At 34.0% G+C, this 24,414-nt stretch overlaps 1 protein-coding gene across 5 annotated transcripts in view; it reads right to left on the bottom strand.

Moving 5' to 3' along the window:
* Positions 1-24,414, bottom strand: part of LOC122717474 (aryl hydrocarbon receptor nuclear translocator homolog) — a 47,405-nt gene that overhangs the window by 3,760 nt on the left and 19,231 nt on the right. For 3 of the 5 annotated variants that reach the window (XM_043941569.1, XM_043941566.1, XM_043941568.1), the window contains 4 exons: positions 19,018-19,098; positions 8,548-8,708; positions 1,193-1,510; positions 674-877 (listed from right to left, as the gene is read on the bottom strand). In XM_043941569.1, the coding sequence (XP_043797504.1) occupies positions 674-877; positions 1,193-1,510; positions 8,548-8,708; positions 19,018-19,098 (764 nt within the window). The remainder of the gene's footprint in view (positions 1-673; positions 878-1,192; positions 1,511-8,547; positions 8,709-19,017; positions 19,099-24,414) is intronic. The other 2 variants (XM_043941570.1, XM_043941567.1) reach the window with 1 other exon arrangement.

Raw genomic sequence — 24,414 nt, 5'->3', positions numbered from 1 at the left:
TGTAATAAATCTATTTAACTTTAAAAATAACTCTTCTCGTGATTCTATATGATTATGTACAATCAAAATAAAAATTTCTGGTAAACATTTCTATTAAACACGTGTATAAAATTTACAATCAATTTTAACGATTATTTTAAATTATTTCTTCCAAGTAAAAAATCTTTCTCGAAGATTACTTTTACAAATAGAATATTACCGCAAAAACTCGACGAGAGAATAAAATTCAAAAGAGTTAGAGTCGAAGACGGAAACGTGCGAAAATCGTTCGCATCGTTATTATGCATCGGGGTCCGCGGATAAGGTATACGAATTCCCTGTCTCGACATAGTTTATCGGTATTCCAGCCATTCTTGTCGGCTGTTAGGTCAAGACGTTTCCATTCATTCTTTATAAACCGATCATACTATCCGTGCTCGCCACCGAGTGCCGGCCCCCTTAATTTATAGTACAAACGTCGTTATCCTCGTGTATTCTACGAAGCCGCCTGGTTCGTTCATATTCTTGGTGCACGCCGACGTCTCCCTCGGCTTTAAAATAGAAAGTTGGCGCTACGTCTCGCGCGCGGCCATCAACAGACCGGGACCCGTTATACGTTGACGACGTTATGTACATCATCATCCTCATCATTCGGAACAAGGTAGATCGATGCCGCGACCCGTATCGAACTTACCGTTTGGGGGCCAGCTTTTGATGTACCCTGTACAATGAACCACCGCGTAATTTTGGCCATCGCGGGCCGGTGGACCGAGCGAATTCCTCTGTTTTACGTGATGGAGGCCATGAGCGGCCGCCATGTCGCCTGTCGTCTGCATGTTGCCCACCTTCATGCGACAAATGAAGCCTCTCCTCGATCCCATGCATAGTCTCATCGATGCTGTGAAGTTAGGTTATGTTAGTTTAACGTAATTTTGGAAATTTGATGATTAATTGAAATATTTGTGATTTATTGGTATTGGTATTCTCCATGATTGTAGAGCATCGATATAATTCAATATAATTAGCTGGTAATTTAAGTGTTATTATTATTATAGTAATTTAGTTATTAGAATTTGATGAATGCGCGATATTAAGAAATTTGATGCAATTTAAAATGAGGCTGGTTCGATCTTAATAATACGATGGAATTCTTCTAGAACAATTTTTTGGAAAAAGAAGGCAAATTTTTAAAAAACAAAAAAAATATACTTACACTGTCCTTCCTTTTTTACTGTCCCCGTCTTCAGATCCAGCACTCTGCCTCCATTTTCCGGCTCGGCACCGCTCAATTGTTCCTTCACTTTCTCTGTGTCGTCCGGATGAACCTGTGAATAGAGGCTGGTGCCGTACCAATCATTTTGTGTGTAGTTCAAAACTGGCGCCACAGAATCGGATACGTAGATGATCGTTCCGCTATTGCAGCTGACTACGAACAGAAAGCCATCCGCTGCTTCGAGAATCAGGTGTTTCAACTCTTGATCGGTGAGGAAGGAGGGTTTGTACGCGCCATCTGAGCTTGTGTTTCCGGTTCCTAAAATAGAACAGTTTTGTTTTAATTTATGCCAATTGAAAAGAGAATTTCATATTTTTCTTTATATTTATTTAATTTTTATATATTAATTTTTATATATTTATTTAATTTTTATATATTAATTTTTATATATTTATTTAATTTTTATAATTGGGAGATTTGGTTATTTAATTTGTTTCGATTTAAAATTAATTCTTACGGTTTTCAATATCGATGCAACTTTAATTTTAAATTGATCTTTTTAATAAAAAAAAAAAAAAAAAAAAATGACTATTAATTTCGTGCTTTCCATTTCTTCTGTTTCACAGAGATTGAACTTTTCTACGTTTGACGTCCGTATCGATCGAGTGATCTACCCGATTGTCCGACATCGAATGCACATGTAACGAGGAACACTTTTCAAGCGAAACGAATGCTTGTTCAGGGATACGTGTTACTACTTCTTCACGTGTAGACTGGACATCTTCTTTTTTCAAGTGTGCCCAGTTTAATGAAATCTCATGCTGAGAATAATAATATCTATTCAGAAGAGTAGAATCCTAAGATTTTATTAAACGACTGGTTACAAGAATTTTAAAAATCGATATCGATTTTTAACACGCTCAATTAAAAATCAGATCAAATAGATAATTAAAAAAAATAATCAATCACCGTAGTTTCAAACCATCAAACCAATTCACGTTCATTTCAACATTTGTTCAAAACAAAATACTCACCGATTATCACATTAATTCGAATAATCATCGAAAATCCGTTGAAAATATTCGGTACACGAACTTATATTATATTTTCCTTCGAATATCCTTCGAATTCCCATCCAAAAACTTGACAGAACGATAAATTCTTCATCAATTCGCAAATCGGACGATAGATCATCTTCGATCCGCAAAACTTTCAGATCCGGAAGAGAAACAAACAGAAACAAAAACATCCACCCACCCATCCACCCACCCACCCACACACACACACACACAAATAAATCTTTCGACAAATCAACCAACCAACAAACGAACGAACGAACTCAAAGGAGGAAAGAGGGGAGTAGGAAGGGAGAAGGAAGGAGGTACGGTACCAAAAATGAGGACGGGGCAGCTCAGCAGCGTAGGTAACTATCGAGGTGCAAGATCGGAATTGCAAAGCGGACAGGATCCTGCGAGCAAAAGGCAAAAGGCAAGAGAGAGAAAGAGAGAGAGAGAGAGAGAGAAGGGAGAAGGAGAGAAAAGAGAGGGAGGGAGGGGGCGATGCGATCTTTACCCCGATATACGGAGAAATTCCGGGAAGAGGTACTTTAACGACTTCCAAACAAGATCTATGGAAGACCCCGGGTGACCTTCGTTACCATTACCTTCCACGTAGTGGAACGGTCTTTCGATGGACATTAATGCCGGCGTGATTCTACTCGATTTCCTTCCATCGAAAGAAGATGCTCCCCTTGACCCATCTAACGATACACGATCCCCGCGTGGCGTCGAGTTTTATTGCGATAAATGTTTTCTTCCGTTTCTTGTTTCTCGTCTAAAGGGTTGATTTTACTTTTGGATTGGGGAGGATGAGAAAGACGGGCTTCTCTTCCTTGGTGTTTTTCTCGTTACGTCGAGGAAGAGAGTTCACGGTGGTGGGAATTTGAGGGGAGCAGTGACTTGTTGATTTATTTTTTTTTATTTTTATCGTTGAAGAAACACGATGAAAAATTTAGGAAAACTTTAAACTTAATGGCGGGTTGGGGACGATTTCCTCGCTTTTCTATTATTTTCTTGTTTTTGTTCTGTAATAAAATTTGGTGTTTAATTGAGTAGAATTTAATTAAAAGATAGGACAATTTGATGGAAGAAAAAAATGTTTATATTGATTGATATATTTGAACGAATAAGTTTAGTTTAAGACGGTCTGAAGTTATATATATAATGTTTGATGTATTAGGTGAAATTTTTATTGCTATAAATTTTAATTGTAAAACAATAAAGTATAATGCATAAAACAATAAAGTATAAAAGGCATGTAATTAATGCATATTTCGTGATTTCGTATTTCTTACAATTAAACACATTATGAAATGTTTATGATGTGATATTTAAAGGAATAATGAAATAGAGAAATTATGATTGGTCATTTATAAATTTACAGACTGACATATCCAAATTGATTGTGATTAATTAAACGAATGAATTAATTTAAAAGGAAAATTAAAAAAAAAAATTTACCAGAGCGTAAATTGTAATTCTAGTTATCATAAAGTTTCATTGGAATTTAATTCTTGTACAGTAGAGACACCGGAAACTGATACGATCTATCGATTCAAGGAAACAATTTTCATTAACCAATCATTCATTAAAAATAAAACTCTAAGAAGAATCAATAAACCCCGTCATTACTCTCTTCTGCTTCTTATAAAATTTCTTCCCTTCGAGACTAATATCTTCGTAGACAGTAATTTACATCTTTAAATTTTCTGTTATCTTGTGAAAAGATATAATTTTACTTTACGAAGGGGTTATAATATTTTACATTAACGTGAATCGATTATAGATTACGAGAGAGGCGTAAGCGGGTACATTTTATCAAGAAACGTAATTTTATGTGAACGTAAATCAATCGTAGTTTATAAAAAAGGCGTATTTCATCGACAACAATCGGTTAACGTCTCTTATACAGACGTAATATTACATCGATAATATTGGTAATCAGTTATGAAAATAGCTTTAGGTCGTAATAGTTATATTATAGTTTTATGTCGTTATAAATTAAACATTTTTCATGACATGACGTAATATTACAAAAGCAAAAATCACCTTTATCTCTGTAAAAAGACATGATCTTGAAATTTACCTCGATGTACGAGTCAATTCTTACAAAAAAAGAAACGCAATTTTAACCACTGTTTGTACCATCTTATATATTCGCAAACACATCAAACCTATGTCGATCAAAATCTCATAAACTCTTAGTTTCAACAAGACTACAATTAGAAAGATTTTATTTAATCAATCGGCCATCAAAGCTACCATTACTTGTAATTATCAATTTGCTGCACATTTAAAAAATTCGAAAATTTTTATTGAAGTAACTACTTTGAAAAAGAAAAGAAAAGAGAAGAAAAGAAATATAAGAAGAGCAGGGAAAAGTGTCTATTAATTATCAATTTGCTGTACATTTACTTAAAAAATTCGAAAATTTTTATTGAAGTAACTATTTTGAAAAAGAAAATTAATTATCAATTTGCTGCGCGTTTACTTAAAAAATTCGAAAATTTTTATTTACTTCGAAAAAGAAAAAAGAGAAGAAATATAAGAAGAATAAGAAAAAGTGCCTACAACTACTAATTATCAATTTTTTGCGTACTTAAAAAAAAACTCTTTAAAAAATTCAAAAATTTTTATTGAAGTAACTACTTTAAAAAAGAAAAGAAAAGAAATATAAGAAGAGCAAGGAAAAGTGTCTACAACTACTAATTATCAATTTGCTGCGTAATTTAAAAAAAAACCTTAAAAAATTCGAAAATTTCTGAAGCAACTACTTTAAAAAAAGAAAAGAAAAGAGAAGAAAAGAAATATAAGAAAAGCAAGGAAAAGTGTCTATTAATTATCAATTTGCTGCGCATTTACTTAAAAAATTCGAAAATTTTTATTTACTTCGAAAAAGAAAAAAGAAAAGAAATATAAGAAGGATAAGAAAAAGCCTACTAATTATCAATTTTCTGCGTACTTAAAAAAAAACCCTTTAAAAAATTCAAAAATTTTTATTGAAGTAACTACTTTAAAAAAGAAAAGAAAAGAAATATAAGAAGAGCAGGGAAAAGTATCTATTAATTATCAATTTGCTGCGCATTTACTTAAAAAATTCGAAAATTTTTATTTACTTCGAAAAAGAAAAAAGAGAAGAAATATAAGAAGAATAAGAAAAAGTGTCTACAACTACTAATTATCAATTTGCTGCGTATTAACTTAAAAAAAAAACCTTAAAAAATTCGAAAATTTCTGAAGCAACTTTGAAAAAAGAAAAGAAAAGAAATATAAGAAGAGCAAGGAAAAGTGTCTACAACTACTAATTATCAATTTGCTGCGTATTAACTTAAAAAAAAACCTTTAAAAAATTCAAAAATTTTTATTAAAGTAACTACTTTAAAAAAGAAAAGAAAAGAAATATAAGAAGAGCAAGGAAAGGTCTCTACAACTATTAATTATCAATTTGCTGCGTATTAACTTAAAAAAAAAACCTTAAAAAATTCGAAAATTTCTGAAGCAACTTTGAAAAAAGAAAAGAGAAAAAATATAAGAAGAGCAAGAAAAAGTGCCTACAACTACTAATTATCAATTTGCTGCGTATTAACTTAAAAAAAAAAACCTTAAAAAATTCGAAAATTTCTGAAGCAACTTTGAAAAAAAGAAAAGAGAAAAAATGACTACTAATTATCAATTTGCTGCGCATTAACTTAAAAGAAAAAAACCCTCAAAAAATTCTAAAATTTCTATTGAAACAACTACTATTGAAAAACGAAAAGAGAAGAGAAGAAAAATATAAGAGGAGCAGGGAAAACTCGACGGAAAAGCGTCTGTCCCACGTCTCACGGGTGCACCGCGCGGCCGAAGGGTGGGTGTACGCGCGCGACGTATCCCGGAGGCGATCGCCTCTCTCCTCTCTCCTCTCCAGGTAAAGACAGCGGAGGAGGAGGAGGAGGAGGAGGAGAGGAGAGGCCGAGACGAGCAAGAACAGGAGAGAAGCTCTCCGGTTCGAGCAATTTGTATTCAGCGGCCCTGTTGTCGGGAAAGAGGAGAAGTGGCTATAAACAATGCGACGCACCACCAATACTTAGCTGGAATCACGGCACGCACACCGATATATATATATATATATATATATATACACATATACACATATACATATATATATATATATACACATATCCAAGATCGCGGTGGAACGATGAAAGAGAGGCGTAAAGGTAGGCACACCTAAGGAGGAAGGAAGAGAAGAGAGGAGAGGAGGAGAGCGAAGGGTGGCGAAGGGGGGTAAGGAGAGGTCGTATGACCGCGTGTGTGCACGCAGCACGAGGAAGGGAGCCGGGGCTAAAGGGACAGCCGACGGGGCAACTCCACCCATTCTTGCACCGGAAGCATATATCGCGCTTTCTGCATTCGATATGACCCGACGAAACCTTCGGTGAATTACGACCGTTCCGGTGTTACTGCTCCTCCATCCTGACCGGATGGATCCTCCAAGAGGCAGGAGAGAGTGTATGCCTCCCCGGGAGGACATCCCCTTTACAGTGGAAAGAACGTTGTCGATCGGGATGATAGGATGATAGGAGAGATGATAGGAGGAGTATACTACTGTTGTTCGACCTTTTCACAGAGCGTATATAGAAAGGTTGTTGTTGTGGGTTAGGTTAGGTTAGGTTAGGTTAAGTGTTCTTAAGTGTTCTTTTTCAGATTAGATATGAAATAGCGAGTTGATTTTTGTTATTTTCGAGTGAAGGGTTCGATCGATAGCCTGGAATCTGTTTATTGGAGAGTTATTTAAAGGGGGGAGAGGTGAGTTATAAGAGTTGTTGCGATTTTTATTCAATTTTTATCTGCATTTTCGAGGGAAAATGAGTTTAATGTTCGTAAGCTAACGACCGGATTTCTAAATAATGATTCAGAGTTTAAATTACAAGGTTACGTTAGTAGTTGGCTGGATTAGTTTAATACGATGCAGTTGCTGACGTGAAATCGTGTCATTTTTATATAAGATAGGATTAAATTATTGCAACATTATTTATGGATACAATCGTAGATAGATTTTTTTATAAATAACAAAAAAAATTCTTCGAGCAGCTTTCACAGAGGAATAAAAATTGAAATTTGAAATTCAATTTCAATATTTGTATAACTAGTTATATTTGTACATCTTTCGATACAAAATAAATATTTAATCAATTTAGCCTTATAACAGTTATTTATCAGAATATTTGATTAACTGTAACTATAATGAATATAACAATGTATTATTACGAATCTTTGACCAAATTTTTATCTTTTTGAAGGAGAAATTTTTTCTTTTCTTTTTTTTTTTTTTTTTTTAAATTAACCATCGACAACATTTTATCAATAATTAATGGATGGAAACATAATTCCCGAGATTTTTTGTTTAATATCGAAAGGTTAAGGCGCAACCCATTGTTTTCGAAAGAATTACATGTGCAGAATTGTTTTTGACATGGAAATATACATTTTCAACGAGTCGCCGGCCGTCCGATAAGGCACAAAGTTAGTTCAATGCGGGACGTGACGATTAAGCATCGTCGTTGTTTGAGTTATCCGTCACGAGCAGCAAAATAACTTTGGCAACGCGATCTTTACGCTTTGACTCGCTTTGACCGATTGAATTACGCTCGAATACAGTTTATTCGATTCCCTCGTGGCTATCGATACGGAGCTGGAGAATATCGGGGGTGTCCATTGAAATTGTTCCATAATAATTAATTTATAAAATATCGAACGATAATCTACTAAATTATCTCTCGAAAAATGGAAATTTATATTCCTCTGTAATATATTATCCTAATTAATTACTCTTTTCTTTATTATTCAATCTTCAATAATAATCGTTAATTAATAAAAATTCTAGTAGAATCTAGTAGAAACAATTGATTTAGAACGATAACTTCGTGATGATAATTGTAACACTTTAAGGAAGGAAATCTTCAATAATAATCGTTAATTAATCGAATAAAATTCAAGTAGAATCTAGTAGAAACAATTGATTTAGAACGATAACTCCGTGATAATTATATAATTGTAACACCTTAAGGAAGGAAATCTTCAATAATAATCGTTAATTAATCGAATAAAATTCAAGTAGAATCTAGTAGAAACAATTGATTTAGAACGATAACTCCGTGATAATTATATAATTGAAACATTTTAAGGAGGGAAATTTAAATTTGTTGAAGAACAAATTTGGTAGAAAAAAAAAAAAAAAAAGAAATTAACAAGGATTCTTCTCTTCCTTCGAATGGAAGAGAAGAAAAGACTACTAAATATGAGGAAGGTACTCACCTCTGAGGTTTCTCATATGGGCGACCGCCATCCTGAGTATGGTCAATTTGTCCGGTTTCCTGGCCAGGGCTGAACACGTCGGCACCATGTCGGACAATTCGGTGATATAGGCGGTCATTTTGTTCCGCCGCCGCCGCTCAATTTCGCAATGATTCTCCCTGCAGTAAGTCGCAAGACGAAACCAAGGTAATTGCATAGTTCGATGAATTATAGATGGGGATTATTGGCGAACGAATGTTAATATGAAATTCATCGATTCTTCTTCTTCTTTTTTTTTTTTTTTTTCCGTGGAAAAAATGCGTTCTGAATTTGAATGAATGTTAATATCAACGTTAAAACTATACTGATTTCAAAAGAATAACAATTGGATAAAGTAATTCTAAATAGTTGAAATGAATTGTTCAAAGAATTTCATATTTATCAGATTGATATAAGTAACAACATATATTGAAATTCATTTATGATCATTAAAAATGACTATAAACGATTTTCTCTTCCTACATTTCATTTTTTCTCATCGATTTATAAGCTTCTTTATCTAAATTTTATTAAAAAAAAAAGAATAAAGAAAAAGATTTAAAAATTGTTTCATTCATTGTACAATTATTATTGCTTAATAAATCGTCAACAATCGTTCTAAATATTACATATTTATAATATTATATAATATTATTTTTAATATATAATTTAATAATTATAATTTTATAATATTATATGTTTTTGACGATAGGAGGCATTAACGTTTTACTTTAAAATTTAACATTAAAAAAAAAAGAATAAAGAAAGAGATTTAAAAATTGTTTCATTCGTACAATTATTATTGCTTAATAAACCGTCAACAATCGTTCTAAATATTACATATTTATAATATTATATAATATTATTTTTAATATATAATTTAATAATTATAATTTTATAATATTATATGTTTTTGACGATAGGAGGCATTAACGTTTTACTGTTTTCAAAAAATACGTATTTCAATTTAAAAGAATCTCACCACAGGCATATTCAGTTTCAAACGAATATTTATCGGCAAACAGTTCTCAAAATCGTCTATAAACACGATATTATCCCCGGTATCCCTAACCTGTGTGATCCTTGAGGGATCGTTTATCCGTTTGGTAAAGGAAACTTGACCGTGATTATGGAAGTGCACGGCGCCAATCTTGTGCGTGGTTCATTTCCATAATTCAGAGACACGAAATACACGAATATCTCGCCTGCATTATGAGGCATTTTTTTTTTTTTTTTTTTTTATAGGCTGTATGGATAACAGCTAGACGAATCATCGGGGTTGGATGATCGAAGAGGCTGAATGTTGTAAGTAGACTTATCGATAGATCCAACTGTAAGGGATCTGAAGATTTAAGAATTACGTCTAATTTGGTATTTTTTATTCGTAGGATAATTTGTAGGATTTGTTTCTTTTCTTTTAGATTCTTGTGTGTGACTTCGAAATTGACCGATTTAAAGATTAAAAAAATTTAATATTCAAGGAAACACGTATTTTTAAATTATTTATTTAAAAAATCGTTTAGAGGATATCTAAAAGATCGATTAAAATCGTTTTAAAGAAATTCGTATAATCTCAATAGGATATAACAATTTGATAATTAAATACTCGAGAAATCTTTATTTACCTGATTCTCAAACTATTGGATTAAACGAATCTCAAAGAATATAAAAAAAAAAAATACTCAAGGAAATTGTCCAAAAATTCTGGAAAAATTTTCTACCCACTTCTAAACTCGTTAACTTGACAAACAACGATCCACCTTCGAGCCTGAATTATGAGTTAGAAAAATATATTTTTCTACGTAAAATATAAGTCAATAAAAATACAAACGCGTATATGTTTGGCGAGGAAGTTAAAATACCAAAGAAAATTATTTATCCTTAACCGTTAAATGTAAGGTGACAAACTTTTCCCAAAACTCCATTTGTCTCATAATGAAAAATACATAACATAGAAAAATATATGTAACGCGTTAAGAAAACTGCTTATCCACGAATGGGACCAACCACGTCCCATTGATAAGCGTGTTTGTGATCAACGCGGCCAATAAATCCTGACACGATCCACCTATCGAGAAAAAAGGGGTATCGGGTGAAACCACAATTTCAGACCTCCCCTGTTATTACCGCTACCAAAGGGTAACCGGCGCGCGCGTCTTCCTCTCCGCTTTCTATGGTAATTGTCGGCCAGCAATCGTAAATTTAATGGCATTTAATTCCTGATAATTTTCAGTCGAACGTATGTCATGCATCTTAGAAAAACACACGTGAACGAGGATCAGAGCGAAATATTATCTCTTTCCACGTTAAACGTACTTTTGTTAAATATAATTCTTTTGTTAAATGATCGTCGATAACCTTCTTTGTTTAGGATGGGCGTTGAATATCGTAGAGCAATCGAGCCATCTTTTTCTAGAGAAATACGTTTTACGAAAGTTAATTAAAGAGAAGAGATACAAGAGATACTTCTTATTTCGAAATCCAAGAATGGAAAGAAATAAAAAGAAATTTGGGAAAATGAGAATTAAAAATCTATCGATACTTATCCATTTATCAATCACTCACGATTAAAAATTAAAAGAATAGAATTTGAAAGAAATTTTTCGACACATTATCGAATACCACTCTTATTAAATATATAAGGTATATTTGAAACAGATGAATGAAACTCGTTTATTTTCTAGAGCTGGGTGTATCCGGGTGTGTTTCTTTCTTGGGTATAAGGGCTACAGAACTTCCTTTCCTGTTTACTACCGAGATAAGACCCTCCATCTCGTTTCAGGTCCATCAGGAACTATTATCTCATGCTTATTCCACTCAAGATGCGATCATTTCCCATCCGATTTCTTCCTTTTTCCTGTATCCAATGTGATTGGAGTTAATATTTATCGCCTGGTTGATTTTATTCTGTTATAATTCAAGGAAAACTGAATTTTCTTTATTCTGAAATAAATGCAGGAAACGATATATACATATATTGTTTATCCTCCTAATTTTTTTCTTTACAAATTTTTGAGCTCGATTAATCATAATATATATTGCTAGAATACAATTTTTATTTTGTTAAATTGAAATTAAAATTCAAATTAAAAAAATTGTATGTAATTTGTAACACTTGCCTTATCTTTTTCCTATACTCATTTTTATTTTATTCTTTTGTCTCGCGTATTATTCAAAATCTTTTTCGCGTTTGAAGATATTCCTAATTTCGAGGATAATAAGTTATACTTTCCTTTTTATACTTTGTTTTATTATTATCACTGTCATTGAGTATTTTCTTTTTTAATGGACTAGTTTGTTTTTAGACTCAGGTTTTGGACTCTAAGGTAAAATATTGCCGTAGTTGACGCGAGGCTGATGTGTTCGTGAGCATTGACCTCTTGTTAAGTTCCGCGTCTAGGACGTCCACCCCGTCTCAAACACCGCCGCGACCCCGTGTGGGAAAAATTGTGTTCTCCACTTTGCTTCGCGTGGAAAAGCCTGTTTCGAGTCGGTAAAATCACAGGATAATTAATAGAAGAATAAAACTTGCATCTCTCGAGACACCAATCAAATTAGAGACACAAATTAGAGACACAAATCAGAATTAGATTACGAGCACGATATTTGATTATCTTCGAAATTTTCCAAAAATTCCCCCCAACGTACGTCCCATAAATTCTTTCCAAATCGTCATCTTTCTCAACGATATCCACATTTTTACCTAAAAAAAAAAAAAAAAACCAAAGTTCAAACATCTCACGAATCCAAAATCTCTCTTCATCCCCTTTCAAAAGAAAAATTCCAATTTAAAATACCAGACTCTTCCTTTTTATCCAACCCTCTCTTCCCCTCGCAATATTTCCCCAAAAAACGAGATCGTCACACGCCTCTCGATGGCCCACGAGGCTTCCGCCTCGCAAGTCCTCTCTCTTTCTCCTCTTGGAAATCGGCGACGCGGGGCCCCGACGTGGCCGACTATTTAAAAGAGGCCAGGGCGCCTTAAAGCGCAAGTATAAAGCGGGGTATGTACCGCGGTAGAGGAGTCGCGGGGAGGGGAAAGGGGGGCGGAAGAGGAACGCGATCCAACGAGAGCAGGACGGAGAGAACCTCCTGGGTCAAGGGTCAGACGTTCCGAAGTTGCCCGCTCGCTCCGTGGGTCCAGCGAACGCTATACAGGGTGCTCCCTTATACTTCGGTTTTATCATGGGATTCTTTCCGAGATTCTTTCCTTTTTTTTTTTTTTTTTTTTTCTAAAAATTATCATCGAACGTATGAATAATTTAATCGAATGGGATAATTCGTTAATAAACAGGTTTTAACGTATGTATTTAACGTATGGAGTTATATTATCGTGAAATAAATTGTTCTTCCTCTTCGACTATTTTTTCGGGTATTAAAAGGATTTATTTAAGATTATTTTTTTTTATTTAAGATATTGAATGAGTTATTAAATAATGCAAGCGATAATGTATTTGAATTTGTGGGATAAATTGATAGATTATTTTTTAGGTTGATTTTAACGAAAAAGATTTAGTATATATATATATTCGGAAAAAACGAGGTTACGCATCATCGTCAGATTTATTTGATGCATTCTCTAGAATTTGAATTATTATTACTTTTCTAACCGATGTTTATAATTTAATTAATAATAATATTAAATTTTTATATATATTATTTTAATTTCTATATATGTTTATAATTTAATAATATTAAAAATATTAAATTATTATTAATGTAGTTAATAATTGTTTCCTATGTTTCCTTCGTTGAATGGAATTTATTTGAAATCAAGAATAAAATAGAATTACCTTTAACCAAATAATAATCCTATTGATTCCTATGAATATGTACTTTCATTTCACGATTCGCGGCAAGATATTCATCTTTCCGAAGCACACGAGTAGGAAAGAAACCGTCCACCCCGTATATCGATTTCTGCATTACGATGATACAAAGTCGGTACTGAAATGCACGTACCGCACACATAAAATCGTTCCAAGGGGGGAAAAAACGAGTTCCTCGACACACGCGAGGATACGTACACGTAGATCCACGTGTACCGCACGTAGATAGCAAAAGGAGATCGCGGGGAGATCTCGGCCGAGTCGTCGTCGTCGTCGTCATCGATACGCTCGGTATTACGAGGCAATCCTATAAATGACAATGTCCGCACCGTGAATTATGGATTCGTCTAACGATCGAGTGTACATACCGTGTCGATAGAACTTATATGTATATATATATATATATATATAGCTTTCCTCCCTCCGTTCGAACAATGAATTATGAATCGACTGAGGAGCGTTTAATGCGATCCTATTCGTTATCAAATATATTCGAGCCGTGGACGTATGCTAACGAGCCGTGGACATCGATTGATTTATGCCAAATCTTAATATTCCGAACGCTAATGGATATCCCGGATGCTCGTCTCGCGGAAATGATCGATCGACTTTTCTCCCCCTCATTCTTTCTTTCTTATCTCGATGGAAATAAATCGTATCGATAATGTTTTATAACTTGGTTATTTAGAGTGAAAATGATGATTATTTTATAACGTAGAATTTAAGATCGAACTTGAAGGATAATGTATGTTCGAAGTTTTGTGTGCGCTTTTTCTTTTGGAGATTCGATTGTAATTCGACGAGGATGGATATATTTTTTTTTTTATCTCTGAGAATAAAAGAATTACAATTTTTTCTTATTTATTAAAAATAAATAGAATGAGCATGGATCGATAAAGGATTAGTTAGTCATTAATGAAATGGTACGTGATCACCATTAATTATTCTTTAATAAACTGCTTCAAGTTTTATTGTTGTAAATTAACGGATATAATTAATATTAAGTATTATAGATAGTTAAGTAAAATCGAATATACATGTAACTTCAAAATTGAGAGATATTGCAGGGAAACATCATTGTTACTCGGCGAGAAGAGTAATATATTTTTTTAATATTAGAAAGAAATGTCTAATAAAAAAAATCCACTTTCAATACGAAAACAACTTAAGAAAATTGATCAAGAACCTTGGCACATTACCATCGGTTAATAAAAGTGTCACCAATCGCGCCTGCGTTCTGTGTACTATGTCATAAACAGGCTCATAAAATAATAGAATGTCGGAATAGGCAATTTCGCGTCGAATATGCGATTCGTTGAGTGCCGTTTAAATCATTTTCGAACGAAGATGTTATAATCTCGGCGAGAGTCCAACGATAAATTTACTCCCACCTCCAACTTTACTGCCGTGCAACCGTAACTTGACCAATTGATCGTTTCAATAGTTCTACTTTGACCCTATATGCAATATACACAATATACACATTTTATAGTAGTACAACGTTCCAACGTGGTGGAAGAGATCTAATCGTTGAAAATTATCATAAATAATTAACTATTATATTATCATATATATATATATATGTATCTGCTAATTAATTCAACTTCTTGCTTCCTACCTAGATAATTATATACCCAGTGTAATTAATATATTTTTATTAATATATAATTGTATTAAATTTACCTCGAAAATAATTTGAAAAAAGGAAAAAAAAAAAAAAAAGGATATTTCTCTTACATAACTACAGGTTATACAGAGGATAAACAGAGGATAAACGACGATTTTGAAATTCTTCATTGCTATTTTTCAAATACGCTCTTCTCTTTATTCATTTTGTCATTGAACACCATTAACCGTACGTCTTATAATTCCATTATGCTTGGCAAGACCAGGCCTGACATTATAGATAATGGAAGACCGTAAGGATTTAATGACTGTAACCAGCTTGAAAATCATTTCCATCGGTAAATCCTGATTTTTTTTCTCGTTCAAATAATATTTCTCTATTATCCCCACGCGCAATGAAACATCTTATCGCGTTTATGGCTTCCAATAAAATTGCATCTCGAATTGTTCTCCGTCTCTTTTCTCGATCGGACAATTTAAAAAAGAAAGAAAGAAAGGAAAAGAAAAACCAACTAAAACTTCGGAAATTTATTCGATTTATCCCTGAAAATTATCCTTATCTCGGATCTTTTCCCTTTTCTTTCAATAGCCCGCGAATAAAGCCGCATTCTATAATTTCTATAACACATATATAAACCTCTTTCTTTATTATCATTAATAAATTTCGATCTCGAAATATCCTCTTCATTTCATTTCACAACACGGAATCAGAAATCTAACTTCCCCTTACCAATTTGAATTCACAAATTCCCCCTAAAATTTATCCCCCTTTACCGCTTCGAAGCATCCGTTTAAACAAAGAGAGAGAGAGAGAAAGAGAGAGAAATTATACCCAAGCAAACATCATTCTCGCGGTTTATCCCGCGCCGAAAACAGCGAGAGAAACAGCGGTGAAAAGGAAGAAAATGGTGGAACGAGTATAAGAGGGTTGGCTTGCGGCGGGAGGCGGTAATTGCGTTATTAAGTTGAAAGTGAGGTGCTCGAGAGCGACATCGCCGCCACAACTTTTCCATGAAACGCGTACCAGTGGCCATACCTGCAATCACTACTCCCTCTAGTTTCCCCCTTGAGCCGGGGCGAATGCAAAATACAAAGCAAATTCCACCTTCGCCTCCCCCTCTCCCTNTCTCTCTCTCTCTCTCTCTCTCTCTCTCTCTCTCTCTCTCTCTCTCTCTCTCTCTTTCTCTTTCTGTCCATCGAGATCGAGGATTGGATGTTGCATTCGAGTTCTTTCGAGATTACGTCTTCTTTCAAACTACTTCTTCTCCAAGTGGTGAGTTGTAGGCGGTGGTTTTGTCGTTTTCACGGAAGATTGTTCCTTCTTTTGAGAGGCGGCCTCTTCTTCGGGGAAATTGGGGGTGAATTTGTAATAAAAGTGATTGGAGATCTAAGTCAAACATGCTCTTGTACACTTGTTCGAATATTATCTACACCAATCTCGCAATATATAATATTCTACCCCGATTCAATGTAAAATTTCAACGTCCATTCTCCTCAACTAACAACCGCTTCCCCTCTATCATCCAATTTCTTTTATTTCTTTAAGAAAAATTCCATAAGAATTCAAATCTAATTTTCTTCTATAAAATGTCCCATTCTAATTCCAAATATATCCACATCCAGTGAGAAAATTTCATTAATAACATCCATGCTCGGTTATTTCGAAGGATATCGTGTCAACGACGATATCTATCCTCAACGAGGATATCCACAACTAACAATCACTTCCCCTCCAGGAAATATCATCCAATTTCTCTTATTCCTTTAAGAAAAATTCCATAAGAATTCAAACCTAATTTTCTTCTATAAAATGACATTCCAATTCCAAATATATCCCACGAATCGACCCACATCGTCACCCAGAAAATTTCATCGAACCCGATTTATTCATTCGAAAACCATTCGGTCGCTCGAACGAAACATTAATACATCTATGCTCGGTTATTTCGAAGGATATCGTGTCAACGACGACTAATATCCTCAACTAATAACCACTTCCTCTCTATCATCCAATTTCTCTTATTCCTTTAAGAAAAATTCCATAAGAATCCAAACCTAATTTTCTTCTACAAAATGTCCCATTTCATTAATACATTCATGCTCGGTTATTTCGAAGAAAAATTCCATAAGAATTCAAATCTAATTTTCTTCTATAAAATTTCCCATTCCAATTCCAAATATATCTTATCATATATATATATCGAAGAAAAATTCCATAAGAATTCAAATTTAATTTTCTTCTATAAAATGTCCTATTCCAATTCCAAATATATCTTACCATATATATATCGAAAAAAAATTCCATAAGAATTCAAATCTAATTTTCTTCTATAAAATTTCCTATTCCAATTCTAAATATATCTCACCATATATATATATACCCGATTTATTCGTTCGAAAACTATTTAATCGCTCGAACGAAACATTAATACGTCCATGCTCGGTTATTTCGAAGTTATATCGTGTCAACGACGGCGCACCGCGTCGCCGAGATCGGGATAGCTCGGCGGTGTCTTCGCCGCGGATGGGACTTGCGCGAGAGCTGCGCGCGTATAAGTGGGCCCCGTGTTCCCACGCTGGAGCAGCCTGGAGGGCTTCCCATTCCGCTATCGACTCACATTGGCGGGTATCATGTAGGTATGTATGTATCTTCGTACTTGGCCGGCCATGTACAGGGTGTACCGGTGGAACATATTGGCCCACGATTTCGTGAGACGAATTAACAATCACGTCCTCCGCATCGGGTATCGGGGAGGGGGGGAGCAAGCCTCTCCTTGCTCTCTCTTCATCTCTCTCTTTCTTTCACATTCGTCAAACCCGAGTTAAATTTGTTGTCGAACATAGAGGAGGACAAGCAGTTTTCGATCACTCGAGTGTTGTTTTCATCTTTTCAAAGAATCGTATGCTAATCAATTACATTCAAACGATTCTGTATTTTCTACGCAAGATTTGATTTCATTCGTTCGAATTTTTACATTGCTTTCTTATTGGTCGGTGAATAATAGAAATAAATTTGTTAAGGGTTTTAAGTTTAAATGTAAGCGATTTAAAAAATTGTGTCTCGTGAAAAAATGGATATATGATATCGTGTCTTCTATTCGTCTATGCGTAATAAGACGAAGATAAATGTTCTTATAAATATCTCTTTGAAAAATGGATAAGAGATATTAACAAAGAGATCTGTGACGGGATAAAGTATTTGATAAAAGCGTTAAAAATTTTACAGAGCGTCTTACGTTAAGAACATTTTTAGATATTGTTATCTATAGATTAGGAATCTGATGATACAAAAGATGCAAAAAGAAAAGAGATCTAAGATTTCTTGAATGCATTATCATCGAAGGTAATAAAAAAGAATGTCTAATCAACATAAATCTTCTATCACAGTTTCCCATCTTATATGCATAATTTAGATGCTAATTTTTACACTGTTATTGACGTATACGTTTCATTAATTTTTTTTACGATTAAAAAAATATTATCATCGCGGCAATTTGGTATCGTCGCTCGTTGATTTACGACAATTGATTTAAGAGAGAAAAAGGCGGGTAAATTAAATCTTACCGCCAATTATTCCATAATAATGTTTCTTCTTCAGAAGAAAAGTTGAAAAATGATGATAACAATCAAAATATTCCAACACGTGTAAAAATAATTTTATTTCATTTTTAACGCGCGGTATATATCAATTTCCTTTTTCCCCTCTATAATTTAATATTCTTTTCCAATAATATCTGATGACTTTTCTGATTATTTAAAATCGTACAATGAACAATTATTATTCTGCCAACAATCGGATTTCTGACCGAAAACGAACAATTTCCCCGATATTAAATGTCTATTCCCATAGAAATAGAATCTTCTAGAAATAGAACGCATTATTTTCCGATAGAAAAAAGAAAGAAAGAAAGAAAGAAAGAAATGTTTAACCCATTCACCGACTCCTCTCATTTATTATCGTAAGACGAAGAGCATGCAAGTCGAGCCTGACACTCACCTCGCAAATCTTTCTTTGTCCTGTACATTCTCGTTCTCCAACCTTCTATATTTACACCCACTGGGATCATCCTCGTCGGATCTGTAAAGATACAAGCATTTAGAATAACGTGCAATTATCGCTATGCAATTATTTGCATTTATATCATAGAAAATTTATAATGATACAATATTATACTCGTATATGAGAACTCTGTGATATTCTTTGTAAACAAAGTTTATATATTATTATTTATTATTATTATTTATATTAACGTTATATGTTATTATTATTAACGAATGTGAAAAATTGTTGAAAAATGGATACGGTGAAAATTTATTAAAATAATATTACTAATACGTAAGATCCTTCATCAAAATCTTTCTAACAATTTCTAAGAAAATTAGAAAAAGGAAAAAATTACGAACGAAACAAAATTTAGCAGAAAAATCTAGAAATTTATCATCATCATTTCATCATCACAATAAAATTCCCTAGCTAAATCTTATCTCACATTTATCTCATTTTTCCATCCTCTTTCCATTTAACATAATAGCTACGTAATGCAACGACGATTAGATTAATATTATCCACGAGAAATAAAGTCGAGGAACAAAAGATAAAAAAAAAAAAAAAAAAAAAAAAAAAATGAAAACGAGACAATAAGCGACCACGTGGCAATCGGCCATTGCCGATCCAATGACGATGGAGGTTCGACTCGTTGCGCAAAAAGTCACGCGAAAACTCCTCTTCCTCGCACGACCTTCGTTCTTGGGGAACGTCGTTCACCGAGGTCCATCTGCCGTTCGAAACGATCGAATATTCCACGTACGTAGCGAATAAATGTCGCGTCGCCGATACGCCGTAGTGTAATCACTTCCGGATTACCAAACGCGACACGGGGACGTTTACAAAATTGGCCGTCGCCTATCCGACTTCCCCAAATCTAGAGCGTATCGTGTAACAGTAAGCGCGAACAGAGAGGGGCTATGCTCCTCATGCAATATTCACGCGAGCATTCTGCTCTCTATAATATAACCACGTGGTCGGGACCGATGGATAAATATGGATTCCGATTTATTAATTTTTCTATCCCCATTTATCTTGTAGAAAGAGACGAGATCGATAATTTTAAATTTATTTCATATCTTTATTTTATCCCAAATTTTCGTAATCGAAAGTATTAGCAAAGCTCGATGTAATTATTAATTGTGAATGAATTTGATTGATCATGTACGATTGATATCGTTATATTATTATATTCTTGCGCAATTTTTTTCTTTTCGTTTTCGTTCTTAAGAGAATTATTAACTAGAATTATAAGCTGTTATAAGAAAAAAAAAAAAAAAAAAAACATGAAAATGCATGAATAAATACTTGTGACGTTGAATTTTATTTACATATGCATGATAGGATTACACATCGTTAAATATCATACATATGTAATTATTTACCTGAAGTCGGGACATTTGCTTTTTACATCTACCTTCAATATGGAGATAAATCTTTTTCCTTAATGCTGAAATAATCCAGATAAAAAAGTGTATCTTAAAGTGCTTTAAGTGATGTCAAACTGGACCCACTGATTCGTCACACAACTCAAATCTCCTCGTCTTCTTTTCGAAAAATAGAGAAAGAAAAACGAGACGAAAGAAATAAAACCACGATATATAACAATAAGAAGTAAAACTATACAAAGAAAGTATTGTGGTATAAATCCCTTATTGACATCTCGTTACCGTCATTCTTGTTTCCTCGATCGAGCGCGATCGGGGTATTAACCACGGGATAGAAAATTATACTCCCATTGGAGGTTCGCGGTACACATAGAAATCCCTGGCCTATCGTCAGTCTATTACAGCGGCATGAGCGCGCGCGCGCGCGAGCACTCGGGTGATGTACGCCTCTGACCCTGAGCGAAAAACCGAGTTCCCCTTCCTCTACCCCCTCCCTCTATCCCCTTCTTCTTTTTCTCTTTCTTTGCCCCGGCGAACGTTACGCCGAGCTACAGCCAGCATCTGCCCCCCACCACCGCGCCGGAGTAACGGAGAGTCAGGGTGGGGGTGGTGTAGGGCCCGCAGTGTATCCGGGTACAACGAGAAGGCCCCATATTCCTTCACCGTTCCCCTTCTCTACCCCCTTTTTTTTTTTCTATACTCTCCGCGTGTGTTTGCCCGCTTTCAACCTCTTTTTCTCTGCTCTCCTTTTTTCTTTCTTTTTTTATTCTTTTTTTCCTGCCCCCGAGAAGTCGACGAGAGACAAGGAGAGATGATAGGAGACTTATGTACAGTACACGATGAATGCGGTATTACGTCGATTTAATGTATTTATGGTAGCATGCTTGGTAGCTAGGCGTCCCTTGGATACGGACTCTCCAACTCTTTCCACGCTGGAAGGGTTTTTGGGACTCGTTGAGACTTCGATGCGTAGAGATTTTCTTTGAGATTCGTTGCGCGGTTGGTGAACGGTTTCTTCTGGGATTGTTTGGGTTTTGGTCTCGAGTGATTTTTTTATATTATTTTATTTGGGCATAACGTTGGATTGTTTAAGATTGTTCTTATCGATCGAAGCGTTTCATTCGGATATATTTTTGGAATTTTATTTTAAAAAGATCAAAGATATTTTTATAGTTGTTTGAACTGTATGCTTTATAAGATTTATTAATTTCTTTTTGGAATGAAAATTATTTGTTATCTTGTCAAGAAAGATATCATTTTTGGGACCGATTTTTGGGACTCGCGAGGTAAAATCAAAGAAAAGGAAAGAATTGACTTTCTCTAGCGGTTAACGTTCTTTGGCTGTAATCTCTAAGAGATGTTGTTTTTTATTTTAATAATTTATAACCCAACGTTGGTGAACGTGTTGGAAGTTGTTGGCTACGACATTTTGGATATCGATCGTAGAACATGGTGAAAGTGTCTAGGCCTAGTGATTCAGAGGGGGACCGCGCACGTGTAGATTTTGCAGTCAGATCACAAATCTCTGTATTTCTTGGATCTTGGAGCATTCGATAATTTGTAGCCGCGAACGCCGTGGGAATGGAGCACCTATTCCGATTTTTATCTCCTTTATCTGGATAGTAAATCATCAGAAACGGGTAACACACTAGATCCTCGCGCGTTAGAAACGAGGAAATATCGCGACTTCAACCCTTCCACCTTCGCCCCTGTCCTATCGTTGTACCAGTTTCATTTCCTTTCCTTTACTTATTTTTCCATTCGAATTTCACTTTCTCGTTTTTAATCCTTACTTTTCATTCGTCCGCGTATTCCTTTTTATTTCATTTTAAAAAAAGTTTCACTTTTCCAACTATTCTTTTTTTTAAAACTTAACACATCTCAGCCTTTTCGACTCGAGGAATTAGAAAACACTCGAATAATAGGAAAAGAAATTGCCGACAAAAAAAATGTAAAGTCTGTTCATCCAATGGAGAAAGGAGCGAAAGATATAATTGCGCAAAGAGAATGCTTCACCGGATATCGTAATCTGAAACATTATTCGAGTATTTGTAAAATAAATAATAATTAATCGATTTAAAATGTAAAAAAGCCTACGTGATAAAATAAACGTATAAGAAACGTATAGTAATATTTAAGAATACTTTATAAATCTGAGTTAAATAAATCACACTAAAGTTCATATATACATGGTGTACTTTTTTTTAGAGATTCGAACGAGTTTATTTATAATATAAATAAATAAAATCCCTTTCCTTCTTTTCACTCGTCCACGTATTTCCTTTTTATTCCATTTTAGAAAATCGCGCAAAAACGTTCGAAACACCCGTCTATCATCTCAACGATCTCGCAAACGCGCGAATCTCGTCCAATCCAAGCAAGCGTACAAAAAGAAAAGGACAATATAATATAAACCCACGTTATAGGTTCGTTAATCCGGGAACAGAGCGTTCCCTCATCGGCCATTATCCTGCGTATAAGGATCGTAATAATGTCTTGATAACCCTTCCTCGACCGGTTCCCTTCTCCCCTTCGTATCGCGTTGCGTTAATGAGATGCATCGTTACACGCGTATTGTGCGATTGATCTTAACACGCGGCGAATGGCGACGCATCCGTTCGTGGATTCCTCGCCGATCGATCGATTAACATCTCGACGGGATAAAGGCATCGCCGGAGAACAACGATGGATAAGATCGATTAAAAGTTTGCGTCGCTTGGTGGTGGAGAACGATGATGGATCGATGGAACTTTTTACTCTTTTCCTTCTTCTTTCTTTTTATTCAATCGAGATCGTTTGCCAAAGATCGATTTAAGATTTCGAAAAGTAATAATATATTTATTATATTATCTTCTCCTTTTTATTCAATCGAGATCGTTTGCCAAAGATCGATTTAAGATTTCGAAAAGTAATAATATATTTATTTATATAATAATATAATTATTTATATAATAATATATTATCTTCTTCTTTTTATTCGGTATTCAATTGAGATCGTTAACCAAAGATCGATTTATGATTTCGAAAAGTAATAATATATTTATATCTTCTCCTTTTTATTTGGTATTCAATCGAGATCGTTTGCCAAAAATCGATTTAAGATTTCGAAAATATTGTTATCGATAAAGAGGTTCTTTGAGTTCTATATATCTAGGATATATTTTCTCCTTTTTATTCGGTATTCAATCGAGATCGTTAACCAAAGATCGATTTAAGATTTCGAAAAGTAATAATATATTTATATCTTTTCCTTTTTATTCGGTATTCAATTGAGATCGTTAACCAAAGATCGATTTAAGATTTCGAAAATATTATTATCGATAAAAAGATTCTTTGATTAAGATTTCGAAAATATTATTATCGATAAAGAGATTCTTTGAGTTGTACATATCTAGAATATCTTCTCCTTTTTATTCGGTATTCAATCGAGATCGTTTGCCAAAAATCGATTTAAGATTTCGAAAAGTAATAATATATTTATTTATATAATAATATAATTATTTATATAATAATATATTATCTTCTCCTTTTTATTCGGTATTCAATTGAGATCGTTTGCCAAAGATCGATTTAAGATTTCGAAAAGTAATAATATTTATATCTTCTCCTTTTTATTCGGTATTCAATCGAAATCGTTTGTCAAAGATCGATTTAAGATTTCGAANAATATATTTACATCTTCTCCTTTTTATTCGGTATTCAATCGAGATCGTTAACCAAAGATCGATTTAAGATTTCGAAAAGTAATAATATTTACATCTTCTCCTTTTTATTTGGTATTCAATCGAGATCGTTTGCCAAAGATCGATTTAAGATTTCGAAAATATTGTTATCGATAAAGAGGTTCTTTGAGTTGTATATATCTAGAATAAGAAAGTTAGAGTTTTATAATTTTATTCAGAGAGTATAAAGAATTAAGTTGTACTATTTTATTCGCTACCTCGTATTTAAATTTTATTCA

This window comes from Apis laboriosa, unplaced genomic scaffold, assembly GCF_014066325.1.
Source record: "Apis laboriosa isolate Shangri-la unplaced genomic scaffold, ASM1406632v1 scaffold5213_cov150, whole genome shotgun sequence".
In the NCBI taxonomy this organism is placed as follows: Eukaryota; Metazoa; Arthropoda; class Insecta; order Hymenoptera; family Apidae; genus Apis; species Apis laboriosa.
The sequence above is the reverse complement of the archived record's forward strand: the minus strand, read 5'-3'. Positions and strand labels throughout refer to the sequence as shown.